Source organism: Prinia subflava, chromosome 1 (genome assembly GCF_021018805.1).
Source record: "Prinia subflava isolate CZ2003 ecotype Zambia chromosome 1, Cam_Psub_1.2, whole genome shotgun sequence".
In the NCBI taxonomy this organism is placed as follows: domain Eukaryota; kingdom Metazoa; phylum Chordata; class Aves; order Passeriformes; family Cisticolidae; genus Prinia; species Prinia subflava.
The window spans coordinates 143,616,654-143,633,779 of record NC_086247.1 but is presented as its reverse complement, the minus strand read 5'-3'; the positions used below and the strand labels follow the sequence as shown (position 1 = coordinate 143,633,779).

General features: G+C 38.7%; 1 protein-coding gene across 4 annotated transcripts in view; it reads right to left on the bottom strand.

Annotated features, from left to right (window-relative positions):
* LARP4B (La ribonucleoprotein 4B) overlaps window positions 1-17,126 on the bottom strand; it is a 55,541-nt gene that overhangs the window by 24,205 nt on the left and 14,210 nt on the right. For 3 of the 4 annotated variants that reach the window (XM_063415527.1, XM_063415536.1, XM_063415519.1), the window contains exons 2-4: window positions 13,014-13,148; window positions 778-925; window positions 426-587 (exon numbers count right to left, since the gene is read on the bottom strand). In XM_063415527.1, coding sequence (XP_063271597.1) covers window positions 426-587; window positions 778-925; window positions 13,014-13,094 — 391 coding nt within the window. In that variant the 5' untranslated portion in view covers window positions 13,095-13,148. Of the gene's footprint in view, window positions 1-425; window positions 588-777; window positions 926-2,315; window positions 2,453-13,013; window positions 13,149-17,126 lie in introns of those variants that run through there. The other variant, XM_063415546.1, reaches the window with a different exon arrangement.

Sequence of the window (17,126 nt, the reverse complement as noted above, 5' to 3'; positions counted from 1 at the left end):
ACAGTTGCTCTGAAGAAAGATCCTGGAGTTTATTAGAAGTTGATTAAATAGGAATGTAACAAGTTAATACTAAAACATTGCTTATTTTAGCATTTCAAGTATAGAACGGGTCTTTCCCCACATTCACATTAGTACTTGAGACATGAACTATTTGTGAATCTCACCTCAGCACCTGACCCAACTAGAAACACACACTTGTTTGAGTCTGTGCAGCACTTCTAAGACTTAAACCAGGATTTAAACTAGCATGTCTAAGTTTGACTGCAAAAGAGACAGGAATTCCTAGGGTCTGATTCAAGAATGCATGTATTAAACATGAAAACTGTTTGGGGGGCTTTGTTTTTCCAGGTGCTCACTGTTCAACTCAAAATCCATGTCCAGTTTGTTTCTAAACCAAGTCCGAGCACACCCTGGCTTTCCCTTACCTGTCTGGGTGGTTTCGTGCATGGACTCATAGTCAGAATGATCGAGAGCCAAAGGGTTCATGTCCGTGTGCTCGGAGCCCGGCGCGGCTGGGGACGGCTCGGGCAGCTCTGTCAGCACCGCGCTCTGCTGCCTCTTGTCGCCATCGCCGTTGGCATCCAGTCCTGCACACACATCACAGACACACTCAGAAAGCCTTCCTTCTAATCACAGGGCACCATAGTTACAACTAAAGCTGAAATAAAGGTGCTTACACACATGCTTTCAATTTATTAACAGAAAATTCAACTTGAGACAGTGCTGCACCGAATTTTACCTTCTGCTTGAGCAAGAGCCAGAAACTCTTATTCGTACCTTCTTTACAAGAATCTGGAGGCTGGTCAGGTATTTCTTCCCAGGTTTTGCTCACACTACCATCAGTGGCACCACTTGCTTCCAAGTGTAACATATGATTGCCCCACACCTTTGCATTGGGGTTTAACTCAGAAACCTTGGTTGACTCCTGCAAAAAGAAATTGATTATGCATTTTGGGGATGCACAGATACATTCAGTTTCAAATAACAGTATCAGACATACAACTCAAGATTTTACTGTCATGTTTTTTCATACCTGAATATATCAACTGAATTCCCATAATCATTTCAGGTACAAATGCAACTGAATTGTCGTGCACAGTATTCATTTCCCTGATGGAGAACCACCAGAAAAGGCTATCCAAGCAAAGCAAATGACAACAAACATTTCATTCTTTGCCTTTGACAGACTAACTCAGCCTGTACTTGATCTAGACTTCAGTCAGTTCTCTAATACATATATCTACTTGATGTTGATTATATTGCTGTTGATTATATGTAACAGTTTTAATGAAACATTATGGAAAACTGAAAGCAGTAAGATGTGCATGACAACTTCTGTTATTACTTTTAGAGGAGGATAAGAGCATTAGGACAGAAAAGATGCATAACTAGATCATCTCAAGATAATCTCTTTTAACCTGGATTGGAAATGGACACATTTAATGATTACATACAGTTATATACAACCATCATATAAATGGTTAGGTGTGCTTCAGAGATTGCTCTCTGCAGTGGCAAACATCCACTACAGCACTTTTTTAGAGTAACACGAGACTTGTTTTGCTAATGTTTGAGCAAAATGCATTTAATTATTCCATACCAAGAATACATGTCAAGTGTTTTAAAATAATTACACTTGGAAAGAATATTGCTCATGATAAGACACACGAAAAAAGCTTATTTAAAATCTGCTTTCTAAATTTACAGATGCTAGGAACATTAGTATTTAAAGACAGGCATTCCAAAACCCCATGAAGCTTTAAATCTTAAACCCTCGCATTTAAATACTTATTATCATAGTGCATAGAAAATATACCAGAAAATAATTAAAAAGTTACTTAAACACATCTCTTGAATGACAGAGAAGACTTAAAAAACTGGAAGAGTTTGACATAACTACTTGCACAATAAGGATTCAAAGATGACAGCAAGATCCATCACTTTCCATTTTTAATATAAGTAGTTCCCCCAGAAGTCAGCAAACAGCCTTGAGTACAATCCACTGCCCACACTGCAAGGGCAAGGTCAGAGCAGCTGTTCCGATACAGCCAGCGAGGGGAACAATTCCAGGGAAGCTCAGCAGGGAAGGAAAAGGAGCAGTAGCTGCTACAGGTCCACTTCTGCAGGGTGGGTAAGGCTGGAGGGGACCACTGGAGGTCATCCAGCCCAACCTCCCTGCCTGAGCAGGGTCCACAGAGCACCTCAGGACTGTGTCCAGACAGCTTTGCTTGTTTCTCAGCCCAGTTAGCCAAGATCCAGCCTAGCTCTTTCCTCTCACTTCTCCTGCAGCCACTCCTCTCTACAGCACTACTCACCTCCAGAAGTAAGCAAAAGATTTCCTAATTGCTACCAAACAAGAACTTCAGGAAATCCACAAACATTTCTCCCTACAGAAAGTTAAAGAGCACTAAGAACAGTTTGTAGCAAGCTTCCTTTCTGCACACTGTTTATCTTAAGTTCAACAGGAACCGAGAATCTGCAGTCAGATTACTTTGCCAATGATTGAACTTTCACACAAAGTAAACAGAACGAAAAAAATCAATATTCAGCAATTTTTTTGACTTCTGCATTCTGAACAGCACTCAGTTTTCCAAAGGAAAGGGAGTCATCAGGACAAAATAGCATCTATTTTACTAATGAAACCAATAACTTGGCTTAGTTTAACTACTAGCTTTGGCTTTAAGCTTTAAGAGCAAATCACTTCTGCAGAATACTTACAAGTTCATCTTTATTGTGCCATCCCCACGTACCAGCATATTCTGGTGCTAGCAGCTGATATGGGTATGTTTCCACTGCATATGAAGCACTTGTTAAATTTTCAGGTTCATTCAGGAAGTTTTCGTTAACCATACACAGTCTGTCATCCTTCATGGTATCATTAGAAGCTGCATTATTCCATAAAAAGCCTACTAGATATTCACCATTACCAGAAGGAACCGTGTCAGAAAGCAGTGGATTTGTCCAATCGGCATTGCCAGTCTGAATATTGATGAAATGTGACCACATTTCAACGTGGGGATTCTGTCTGTCCAGGTCATAGGAGTGCTTCTGGTCACTTGATCCATCTTCCATCAGACCTAACATGCAGTGCTCTCCGACTTGCTGAAATCCTGCTGCACCAGGAGAGGCACTGGCTATTTCATAAGAAGGAGTAGCAGCATATTTGTCTACCTGCTTCGGGTCAACACAAACTCCAAGCTCTTTGTTTGAGAAAATCTTGTGATCTGGCTGAATCTGTTCCCAGCTTGTGGTCAAGTCATTCATCTGAGTATTTAATATGTAACTGGTGTTTTTAAGTTCAGTAGTCTTGGCTTGCAACTGCTTCAAATTCTCCTTGGTAAAAGGTTCTGGATTCTCAGCTGATAAACCAAAACGAGTGAGGTTCTCCTCTGCATGGATGCTGACACACTGGTTTACTTCACTGTCATGAAGATTGCATTCACTTACATCACACATACTTTTTTCATGAGTTTCTGATCTTTCTTCAGTTAAAGGCCCAACAGAAACTTGAGTGTTCCCAACTTCTGGCTCCAGACTGGTAGAGTGACACAACTCAGGCTCTTCTGCTGGTTTGTCATGCTTATGAGAACACGCATTTTGACAAAATAAAGGCAAAAAGTTATGGTCTTTATTTAAGAGTTTACTGGCATCTTCCAGATTCTTAGTGGCATCTTTTAAGTTTACACTCCTGTACATACAGCTGTCCATGGCTGCAGGTACAGTGGAGTCAGAGGGAGCATTCTGACCGTCAGCCAAGCCTTTACTGCAACTGAAGATGCCTTTATCACAATCAGCAATGTTAGCATCCAGATTCTGTTCTACATTTGCTGCCTCGTTATCAATGGACTCATTTAGCTGACCTTCAAATTTTGTCTGTTTTACAGATTCTACTACATGCCCAACTATTTTGGCTGACTCAGTCTCTGCACTCCATTGATTTTCCACTGTGTGGAAGGAACATAAATCCTGTTGTTCATCTTGTCTGCTGTTCATGTGTATTTTATTCATATGCTCATATTCCACAGAAACAGGAGAGACACTGGTTTTGTTATCAGAAATTGAATATTTGCATACTTTACCTTTATTCTCTTGTGAAACCTGACACTCTAAGCTGTTTTCCTTTAGGAACATTTCATCAGTGCTTGGGTTATGTGCAAGGGATGTCACAGTGCCATCACTTACCCCTGGGCTAGTTCTGCTCAAGTTACCAGCTTCCTCAAGCAAGTCACTTTTTAGTTCAGTGGCACTCACACAGATATCTTCCTCCACGCCACTGTGGATTGCAGCTTCAGATGATGCCTTGATTTCAGTGCAACCCTTAATATAAGTTTGAAAATCAGATCCTCCCTCCAAGTTTAGATGCATTTCAGTCATGTTCAAAGCTTCACAGCTATGCAAAACTGTACCTGTGCATTTCTCTCCCTCTTTCAAGGATCCTTCAAAACTGCTGTGATGTTCACTAGAGTCTGGTGAAAGTGTTTGGCTATCACCATATGTTCTTTCAAGTGTTTTCTTTTCCACATTTGAGTTTACTTCACTTTCTGGCTCTAGAAAGCAGGCTTCATCAAGTTTCTCTGCATTGTCCATTTCAGGTAACTCTAATGATAATTTAAAGCTACCCCCCATGTTCTCTACCACCTGTTTAGTATTTATTTGCTCTACAACACTTGAGGGATGCCTGGTTAGCGGCACAACAAGTGGTACAACATCAGAATGATTACTTCCCTCAGTCTTTCCTGAATTAGATTCTCCAGTGTTTATCAATACACTGGAAATACAATCACTGTTTTTCACCTTTTCTGAGTTAGGGCTGTATTGGTCCTCTCCAGCAGCATCCACAGGCTTTACAGAATCACAAGCTGTATGCAGTGACTCATTCCAACTGGCAGCACTACCCCTGGTATATACCTCCTCTTGCTGATTCTCAGGGATTATTTCATCAGGCACTTTTGCTTTTAAGACATCTGTTACTGTACTGTCAGTATTTAACCTATGCAACTGACACCTGTCAGTCAGTAAGTCATCAAAAGAACACTGCATGTCTAGGCTACAATATTCCTTTGTATCCTTTTCCTCCATGTTTGATCTAGCCTCTTTTTTATACTCAAACAGCTCTTTCTGTGAATTAAACTCAGCTTCCACTTGTGCCAATTGCTGCACTGGAAATTCCTTCCCTCTGTGTAGAGGTCGTGCCATGGTGCACATTCCTTCATCAGTAACAGCTGAGTTATCTATGTCTGCTGCAGTCTCTTCATGCTCAGTAGCTGGCACCTCTTCATCCCCTTTCAGATCTTCGGCATCTACCACACAAATGCTGTAAAACTCTTTGTCTTTGACATTTTGACTGTTGTCTACATCAAGACAGGAAAATGTTGGAGACATCTCTCTATATGAACTCGAAATTTTCTGTAAGCTGTCACTCTTGCTGTCTTCAACATTTACTGTTGTTTCATTTTGCCTTGAATGGTCACATGTAACTGCATAATCCTCCAGAGAATTTCTATTTAAGGAAATTTCACTCTGTAAGCCTTTGTCTATGATATCTGGTACATGTGAATTAGAAATACGATCAAACAAGCAATGCTCTTGTGCAGCTACATCTTCATCATTAATATTGCTATTATTATTTTCTACTTTGTTCACGTGCTGACCATTACTATTAGGTTTTTTAGAAGCTCTTTTTTTAAAAATCTTATCTTTCTTTTCTTCACTTCTCTGCAGGTTTGAAAACGTACCTGAGACTTTCAGGAGGCGACTAAAGGAATTAAAGAAGCTAAAAGCTTTGCCATATGTCCTCCTAGGGCTCTCATGGGGAGTACTCCCCATGCTGTTATATGATGAATATTTTGCTTTTCTACCCCAAAAGCCAGATTTAGGATCTGACGCTGTGCAATCATCACAACAAACACGTTCAATGCCGACTGTCGCAGCTGCCCCGTTAACTGTCCTTCCCACTGTACGCAGATCCTGGCTTTCCACAGTTCCAAAAATTGAAGATAAAGTTTTACTTATCCTTGACTTTGGTGCTTCCTCTTCCACAGATTTTTGTAACAAGCTGGTTTTCTCCTCACTCGTGCTGTTACTCAATTCTTTACTGAAGCAGCAGCCCATGTTTAATAAGTAGTGTCAGAGGGTCTTCTCATTGCAAATCACCTTCCTCTTTACACTAACTTTCTATGGCTACTGAGGAGGCAAGCCAACACCCAACTGCCAAAAATAGCACACTTTAAAACCATGCAGGGCTTCATATGTCATTGCCACTCAAAGTCCAAATCCCAGTTGCTGAGCAATGTTTCAGGATTTCATCATATACACTGTAATATTCAAGCCAAACACTCCTTCTAATGAGATTACAGTCTGTTCAGGAGGATTACTGAGTTTTATGAACTTCTATTGTTTAATTTTTTTAAAAGTTTTGTTCATCCAAATCATTAAAATATTGAATGACATCTTTCACAATGACCGTATGTGCCAGAAACAACTTGTTTTCATATTTAATACAACTCCCACCTTCCATACAGGGATAAATGCATTCTGGCTCTACATTTTTAAATCTGACATATAGATCAAACATATTTCAGACCATTTTCTCCTTTGCCTCCCTTCCCCCAGAGCTGAACCTACACCACAATGACTTCTTTAGGAAAAACAGGCTAAAGATAGATAAGACCTCATGTATTCCATTGAGCAGTCATTGTACGTTATCAGAAGCTAATTCTGTTCCAAGCCTTTTTTTAAAAATTGTTATCTGCATGAAAAAAAAAGAATACATAATTCTTCAGTGACTTACAAACACTGAAGGGGGCCTCAAGATCATTTACTCACCTCATGGTACTGTGACAGGATTAATTACACTTAATCTCAGAAAAAAAAAAAGTGTATTCTTTCACAAAAAAAACCCTCAAAAATATTTAAAAAGTAATTTGACTGAATGCTATTCCTTCCTCAGAATAGTTTTCACTGTTGTACATATACTCCTTCTGACCTTGTAGCAACTAAACCATTTTAATAGACATGTATTTACATATTGAAATACTTCCACTACTGGAAGTTCCTGTAGTTGCTAATAAAAGGTGGTTCTGTTTCTTCAAATATAAAAGCCCAATAAAAAAGCTGAAAACACCCAGGAATCTTTTCCTGCTCTAAACAGAGTTGTTCTTTGCCTTTCCATTACCTCACATCGCTCAGACCTCTCACACTGCTATTATTTCAGATTTGGACCCCATACTTCAGAGAGCTCACAGAGTGTACAGCTACAGCACCACTCTACTCTGTTACTTTAAAGATATTGTAAGAGTGTAAGACAAGACAGACCCTTAAACTCTGTTTCAGATGTTCTTTCAGACAGACATTGAACTCAGTGCTATTTTTCCATTGGTTGTGTACCTTATGGCAACTAATATTCCACTAACTCTTACCATAAAAGATTGCTGAATTGGCTAAAAAGTACAGCAAGACTGCTTTGAAATTGTAAAGTAAGAACAGAAGAAAACTACTCCCCCCCCTTAGCCAACCCAGGAAGACTCCAAGTGACTGCAGCTACACTGTTCCTAAGGATAGGAAGTCTGATGCATCATTGCTGCCATCTGCTGCATTTTTTTTAATTCTCCCCTGGGACAAAGTTATTCAACATGCTTGGATCCAGACTCAAAACTATGCCAAGTCACTCCTCTCTCTAGCATTCCCTGGAACCGAGAACAGGGAAAGGGGGAGGGAGTTACTTATAATAGGTTTTTTGAAGAAATGCCATGAGCAAACAATTTAACTGTTTTTAATGTCAGCTTAAAGTCACAGTAATACTTTAAAAATTCCCAACTATTCAGAAAACTCCCTTATCAGGTAAACAAACAGCAAGGTTTTTCGCTTTGTGATTTAACCATTACTGACTTGTGCTTTCTAGAGAGGATGTAAGTGTCTTTAAGAGACAGACCAGGGCAAAGTCCACTTTTCCAGTGCCTTAAGAACCACTTCTCCAATCAACTAATGGGAAGAAAAGGGGTGAAGCAGTTCAGGCAAGTAGAAACTTATTCCAGTTTTCCATACCATTCTCATGCGCAAAGGCACATTTTGTACTCGTTTCTTTGTTTTTATCTTAGGGTTCTAGGGATAACTTCTATTTTAAAGCAGCTACACTGCACATTCATTAAGTCAAATTTCTCAATACTATTTATCGTGGGATTAGACCTTTAAAAAAATAAAAAAGGCAACATGAATTTAAGCAGAAAATGCCACTCTTGTTATGCTACGTCACCCGAGACACCTTCTGGCTAAGCTTAACACTGCCACCGACTTGAAAAGCACTTAACAGAGTTCATGCTCTGCTACTTCAGAGCCCTACTCGACTGGGGAGTAAATGTTATTTTGTTTTGGTTTTTTTTTCCTTTACTCATGCATATTTTAGCTCTGGTACATTTCTCATCTACTCAAAGTCTATACAGGTTTTGTGCATGAAACAACAGTGCTCTGAAGCAAGCACTTTCATAACCTGAACATCCATTTTTTTTAGTAAGTATTTAGTCCTATGTCCTGCACACACCTACACAGAAAGCACAAGTCAGATGCTTGTTTACTAGAGTATACTTACCCATCATTCATTTCTCCATGTACCTATTTTATGCCAAGGAGTAAGGGTTTATCCCAGATATAGCCTTATGGGCCTAAGTTTAAAAACATAATCTAGATTTAAAGTTACAATAAAGTTCCAATAACACAAGTCAAAACAGTCCTTACAGCCTACCAAAATCTAACCTCCTTTATTCTTTTTCTATAATGAAGTCATGCAATTGTAACATGATGAAACAGTGATTATGCTGCACTCCCAGGCCACACCTGATGCTATGCCCATCTCCAGTTAAGGGAACAGAGAAGAGCAGCATCACAACAGATGTTGCAGTGACACTGCTTCAGGCTTCTGGAAACAGCTGATCAAATTGCCTAACTTTCCCTCCAACAGATCATGGTTAATGGACTGCTAAGAGTTTAAGCACATATTCAAATCATTAAACATGAGTATTAGAAGTCATCTACATGTATAAAACTATTCTTGTGGCCTATTCACTTTTCTTATGGCCTAAATCTAGAACACCCTGACAGAAAGAGCAAACACTGACCAGTACTGATCCTTACATGTATAAACTGAACATGTCCAGTTTAAAGTCTAATTCTCCCATTTCTTGTTTAAAGCTAGTTGTGATCTCTTGAATTATTAAATACCACCTACTCATTATACAAACTGCTGCTTAACATTAAATGGGCACATACTGCATGTAATGCTGTGTATTGTCAAATGATCTGAGGATTATACAATATACTGAATTTTCATTGAGCACATGGTCCTGTATTAAACTAGTAAACCTGATTTCCTCATTTCCTTTTTATTCTGAGGCTTATTCTTGAATGGGCTGCAAAAGGATTTTTGAACAACATAATCCAGCAGCAGTAAGTCTGAGATGTCCTTGTATAGTACTTCCTAAGAAAAACATTTTGGGGAAGTACAATTAAGTGCCATTTTTCATTAATTTCTAGTTATTTTTCCCCTGCTTAGAACAACAGTATGATTGAACTTGTATTTACAGTACCCATGAGGATAAACAAAAATCAGTGTACCACACAGATTTGAATTCCCATTAACAGAAGCCCATGGGAGCACCTGCTAATTATTCAGCTAGGGAAAGAATGGGTGATGCTAATATTGCTATCAGACAGCAAGTTTAAATGGCCCCACTGTAATATCCTGCACTGGAACACACATTTGCAGAACTTGTTGTTGCTTGATGACAAAATTCCCTTCTAAAGATATTTTCCAATTTCCATATCAGGTCTTCAATTTGACTAATTAAGTAAAGAAAAGTCTTTTGTCCTTGGAAAGTGCTCTGAGAGGCCACACATTCAAATATGAGCATGGCAGAGGAAGAACTTAGGCTCAACAAGCAGGGAGGAAGACTGCATACCTTCAGCACTAAATGCCAGTTAAATCCTGTCTGGAAGAGACAGGACATAAAACTACCTCCACCATGGGATTTGCACCTTGGCCTCTTCCCTCAGAGTAACCTAATTTCTAGCAGCAAAGAGTTACTATTCAAAAGGAAACAGAGAAGTGAGTTAAAATGGAGTGAATCACTTCTTAAACGCTGACTTTCCTGGGTTCAGCCTAGCAAGGGCTTTCTCACAATGACTAATTATCAATCAGGATACAAACAGTCAATTGGCAGATGTCACCTGAAATGACAAAGCCCATCTCTAGGTCAAAGAAGGTGAAAAAATAGCACATTTATCTCCAGCTGCTAAGAAAACCATCAAAGTTAACAATCTGCTAGTATCCTCTAAGATATGTTGCTCCAGTGTGTAAGTCTAAGCTACTATTGACAAGAAATCCATGAAGATCCTCAAGATGCCAATTTCCTTCAAATTACTTGTGTGCAAAATCACTAAAATTCTGCTGTTAAGTACTACTAAAATCAGCCAAACTCGAGAATGGTTGTGTTAGAAATGAACCATACTAGACTTGTGATTGATCTACATTATGTTTTAAATAGCACAGTTTCATAGCAGTTCAATGCAGAAGAAAAGACTGTCTCCCTCACTCTGAGGTTAAGACTTTGGAAAATGTTACTGAACAAATGACCTGTGTACTTTTAAGCAGCAGTCCTGGAAGGTGATTTATGAAGGGTTCCATCACAACATCAAAACTTACATTTTAATTTAGTCACTATTGATTACCTATTCAACATTACTCACAGTACAACGTCTTCAAGTTCTGTTCTTGCCAAATAACACAATGACAGTTTGTAATTAGAAAAATTTAGTTATTGTTCAAAGAGAAAGCTAAAAAATACTTTATATAGCCACTTCAGATTAAGAACAAGCCTAATACCTATTTTTACAGGATCTACAGAAGTGCATCATAATTCCCCATAGAAATTCTGTAACTTTCTTCCTGAACAAAAGCATTTGGACAAGGTCTATCAAAAGATCCCAGTGGAACAGCACAGCCAAAACAGTCATGAACACAATTCAGCACATTTCTGATAAGTCTATTAAAAACAGACTCCTAGAGACTCACTAGGTGCCATGGCAATATGGTCCCATATCAAATGCACACTGAAATAATGATCAGCATAAACATGCACCTATGTCTTTTTGCAGTCTAGCCCTCTGATCTCAAAATAAGTAAGACAAAAGAAACAGCAGGTGATTTTCACTTCACCCGAAGTATATACCTGCTAAAGGCAACAGAGTCAGAATTCCAGAAGTATTTCTCCTTCCTATCACATTTATGGAGAGACAGAAGTCTCTTAGTGATTTTAATTTGCTAACTCTTTCCTGCATTCTGTGAAGTTTTTTCCCCAACTATAACCTTTGTTCCCAGAACTTGCAAGTGAAGTTCTGAAGCACTGGCAAAAATCAACTCACATCAGCATGGCATTACAGAAGAGACCATTTTGAAAAGACCACTGTTACCAGAATATACTGGTAATTATACTCATACAACAGAATAACCTTCTGATGCTGTGCATATAAGAGTATCATACCAGTATAACTTAAAGCCTAATAAGCTACAGGTCTCATCTTTTTCAGATAAAATATTTAGCCAAAGAAAAGGTTTAATCACAATAGAATAAGTTCTTCGAAATGTACTATTATAGTACAATGGATACATTCCAAGATATCTAAACTGACATCAGCCTTCTCTTCTCCTGAAAAGAACAGTAAGGTCTCCTGAAATATAAAAAATGGTTATACTCTTTCTCCAAAGAAGCAGGGAAGAACAGGAATTTAGATACATTTTTTTTAAATAAAAATTCTAGTATGTCAAATTAAAAGAACAAGTATCCATATGAAGACTAATAAATTGCCTTTAATGCTGATGCACCTGTTGAAATGCACAGACTGCTCCAAGCTCTTGAAGCGTATCTACAAGCTGCTCTTACTCAAGTTTATACACTGGTTTATTGTAATACTAACACTAATGCCCTGGGTCCAAGAGAAAGAAAACAAAAAACAAAAAACCAAAACAAACAAAATACCCCACCAATGAAAACAACAACAAAAAAACAGATCTCAAAAGTTCAACTTTCAGAAGTATGCAGAAAACCAGGTTGCATTTTTTCCTCTATTGTCAAGTAAGTAATAATTGACATCTAAGAAGAGACCTCAGAACAAAAAAAAAAGGGGGGGAGAGGAACAAACAAAAAGTGCACCAGCTTGCTTAGAAAAGAAAAGCACGAGTTTTTCAGAATGCTCCTTAATGCTTGCTCCGAGCTAAGTTGGAAGCAGGAAGTATCTGCTGCTTAGCGTAGCAGAAGCAAAGTTCCTGGCAGAACATACACTGAAACCAAACCCTTAAAGATGTCCCAAGAGGAAACATTCCTCCCAATATACAATTAACAAAGACAAAAATTTGAATACATTTGAATAAAAATCAAGTCTTCTATTTTCTTGAAGGCATATGTTACATTTACTGCAACATATATGCACGCAGTACAATCTACTGTATCCTCTGCCAAAAGCATCCCATACAGCCCCTTGCTGGATCCTGCACAGCAGCACAGCAGCAGCAGCAGCACGTGCACTTGGCAGAACTGACTGAGCAAAATTCCTGTTACACACTGCAAATTCCTGCTTATATGGCTTTGTGTTTTTTTCAGGTTGTATGTACGTAACACACACACACAAAGTGATTCCTTGCGTTTCCCTCACATGGTAAGGTGTGAGCAAGAAGCTAATTCCAGATTGGTGATACAACTCCTGCATAGCCTAATCCTGCAAACTACCATGTCTTGCAGTTTCTGTAAATCCCTCCACAGGGCTGAAGCCAAGTTAAGTTGAGGTTCCTAGTCAGTACAGAGAATTAACCACCTCCAACAGCTCTGCTCTGGCTGTTCAATGTTGCAATGCTGTCTGTCAGCCAACTGTCTTCTAAAACGTTCTGACCTACAATTTCGAATAAGACATTGAGAAAACACATTTCATACAACACTTACATCAGGGGAACATGCAATTATAATACTTACTAGATGAGAACCGTCCTTAACTTCTTGTACTTGCTGCACCTGCGGTTCAGCCACAACTTTAGTGTCCTGATCAGAAGTCATGAGCTGTCTGCTTTTTGGCTGCTCAGAGAGAACTTTACTGGTCACCTTTGTAAGCTGTGGAAATAAGAAGACAAAAGATTCTATAAGTGGTTGCTGAAATTCCTGAGAATCTGCAGCCACTCCAGACACACCACCCTGATTCAGACCAAAAGCCCAAAGAACTTCCACACAATAAGGTCGGGATTACACGTCCAGAGAAAACATAAAATGAGGATAAAGCCACCTTGCAGATACACTCAGCTCCTGGTCACTGCCTGCCTTGGAATTACAGATGAACACTTGCCACACCACTCAGCAGGGAAATTCCATTGGGAAAGTTTCTCTTGATTCTCACCTTAATTATTCAGACTGCATTTTAAGCCATGACTTCTGCACACCACCTGGCAGACTCCACTCACTGAGAAGCATTTAGTCACTAACCCCTCTTCTCTAACTACTTTGATGGTCATTTTATCTTAGCAAAATTTAAGAAGCATGTTACAACAGCTCTGCTACACTAGTAACACTCAACCAGTTCTTCTACTCTATCATCCCAAAATCTTACTTTATTTAATAAGTAAAAAGCTCAGTACAGTTGAAAGTCTGACCGTGACATTGCTTTGAAATTTGATGCTATTATTTTGTACTGTTATTTTTAAAAATCTTTAAAAATCAATAAAAGCTAATTTAAAGCATGAAGTCTCAAAGTAAATACTGAGGTGTGGAAATCATACTGTTTAAATTTTCTAAAACGATGTAAAATGCTTTTTACATTTTTAGCTTTTTATTCATACAGAAATTCCACTACTGCATCTGTAACAATGCATGAGAGAGATTTACTGCCTTCAAGCTGGTGACACCAAACATGTAATCTCCTTAAAATGAAAATGTGAAGATTTGCAGCACAGGGAAGTTAATGGTATTGTTCCATTCTTTAGGAATATAAGCTCCTTTCAGGCTACCTTGACTCTGAGACTAGAGTTAGGAAGGCTTTCTTTCAGTCTAGGGCATCATGGCCTTCCATGGAATCTCCTTTACACTGTATTTTGAAGTGGACAAAAGCAAATGCCAAATACAACTGACTGAACATATACCAAAATTTTCCAAGAAAATTATGTTCAGCTATGAACTGATTCAAGCACCTGTATTACAGGATTATAGAAAAGGTATGTTGTACATGCAGTTGAGGAAACAAATACACTGACATCCCCAAGAAGATGAACATTCCAGCTTACATGAACAGTTGCTTATCACTTTGTGCTAATGATCTGAAGTCAGCATGAAAAATAAGTTTTCAAAAGAAACACATGTACTGTGTCACTGTTATATTCTAAGAAGTTTCTTTTCCTAACACTCTGTTTCTCATCTTGGAATAGAAACTACTTAAGGAAGAAATGGCACAGACCAAAAACCACATTAAAATGAAACTAAAGAATTACACTATCCCTCACATAGTGTTATGCACAAATATACTCACAGGTTATGTAATAAAGTCTGGAATTCATTCAGGATGTTTATATTTTGTAAAATAACCAAAAATCATCTTAAGGATGAAAGCAATTTTTTAAAAACAGCATTAAATAGGCAGACTCTGTGCTGCTCAAAGCCATGCATGGGAAGAGGTAGACACATTAACACTGTGTGAAGTGTCTAAGCCTCTTGGAGAACACTTCTGTTCACGTTTTATAAAGAAATTGTGTTTAGCCACTCAAATTTCTGGATTAATTTGTTTTTTTCTAAAAAGAGCCCAAGACTCCTTACTCATTTCATGTTCACTATATGTAACCTCCACTGCTGTTCACACTACCCTTGGGCACATACCTTTAGTCCAGATTCACAAGCTAAAGACTGCTTTACAGAAAGACAAATGTGTTTCAGTCAGCACTGGTGGTATCTACTCAGCATTTTGATCCCCACATCAATGTCAAGGCACCTCTTAGCATCCCTCTGTCCTGCTTATCTCACATACTCCCATTCCCTTCTAGAACCAGCCTGTCCAAAGCCATGCTAAATCTCTTCCATCCTCCAGTACACAGTGTTAGCACCAGAACTTGGTAAGTCTATGGATGAAGGAAAGGAAGGGAACAGCTATATTCATGTGAATCTGTCAAACAAAAAGTGAAGTTCTACAACATACATATCCTTTAAAGGATTCACTGACTGGCCATCAAGCACAAAATACCCAGCTAAATCATTAATTCATCTGAGGATTGACAAGTTGTCAGCCAAACCTGACAACACACAACTGCAATGTGCACATTGCAACTTCAAATTCCTTGGGCAAGCCACCAGCAATTAGAGCAGCATATCATTCTACTGCCTTTCAGAAGTCCCTCAGATGAGATTATGCAAGATGCTTATCACAGGCCAGGTCTAGATTGAAGCTCTAGGTAACTTTGTTTGCACTACTCAGACTAATAATCATATTCTCATTAGATACACAGATTTGTGATACACACCATACTAATACCACACACCTTGTAAACAAATTATTTTTAGTAATTACAAAGTCAAACCCATAATGTAAAAAAATTCAGTTGAATTTTCATCACTAAGGATCAAACTGGCACTTCAAACAACAGCGATAAAGTAATTTGTTTGAAGAGGATAAAACCTACTTTCCAAATCCCATCATTTTAACAATGATCAGCCTTCGCCTTCCTGCAAATGGGCAAGGCATACAGAAAGATCCCAGACACAGAAGGAGGGAGCTTCTGGTGCAATTTTCTTCACTTAATACGTCCCACTGCTACAAGTCTGCAGGATGTCAAGTGCTCAGTTGCAAAATTCCATCAGCTGTGAGACACTTCAAAAAGATTTCACATGCAGGGCTGTTCTGGAAAGTTAATGCCTCCTTTTCTACTGTAGAACTGCCACTTATTGGACTCCTAGAGAACAAAATATGACTGCAGACTCCCATGACAACCATGTCAGAGAACCCAAGGGCTGCAGAAAAGGCAGTGATACTTCAGAAAGAGAAAACCAATAAAAAACATGGAATGTTAAAAGCTCTCCACAGGATATGTTTTAGCATGTTTTTCATTAGTATTGATATATATCTTCATATAAAAGCTTATTTATACAAACCACAGTCAATAGCTGGTAATTCTAGAAACCACAGGTATGGATTCACTGTTTGAAAGAGTTTATCAGCCGAATTAGTGACACGGTAAATGGAGCATTTCAATGCAGCAATAAAAATTATCATCCAGCTGAAGAGTTAACTTGTCCATGACTTTAAAAGATACTGTTTACCAGTCAGCAGTTCAATGTATCTTTGCATAAATAAATGCTGCAGCAATAAGCAGGAGATATTCAAGAGAAAAATGCAACTTGGCAAACCCGTTTGGGATAGAGACAGCACTTTCTACATCAGAACACAGAGCTATCACAATCAAATGACATTTTTTTTCATCACAGAATCATAGAGCAGTTTTTTTAGTTGAAAGGGGCCTTTTGAAGGTCATTTAGTGCAGCTCCTCTGTAAGAAGCAGAGATATCAACTAGATCAGGTTGCTCAGAGTCTTGTCCAACCTGACCTTGAATGTTTCCAGGGATGGTGAATCCACCACCTCTCTGGGTGACCTGTGCCACTGTTTCACTGATTTAGAAGCACGCATTAATTTCAATTCTGCAAATGCATACAGTAAATCATTGTATCCTTCTGGCTTTCATTTGGTCATCATAGAGTAATAAGTCAAGTTCAACAACTTGAGTTGCTGTTCTTGACTCTACTACAGACAGTCAAATACTTATTTTGACAACTCCCTATCCCAAGAGAAACTGCCTAGATTTTATTGAGACTTATCGAAAGTAGTCCAAACTTGGTTTGTAAATAGGCAAGACAGAGAAGTTTAAAATACAGGTTAAGACATTTTTCTTTAGAAATGGCACATTATTCAACTATGCTTGCTTTCCCCCAAACTGTAATGCACTGCTCCATCTACAAAACTAGTACTCGCAACAGCAAGGGCAGGAGCGCCTTATTACTCATTTTCTCATTAGTTTGAGGGCGATGGGGGCAGTCACTCTTCACCTGTACAGATCTGTCCC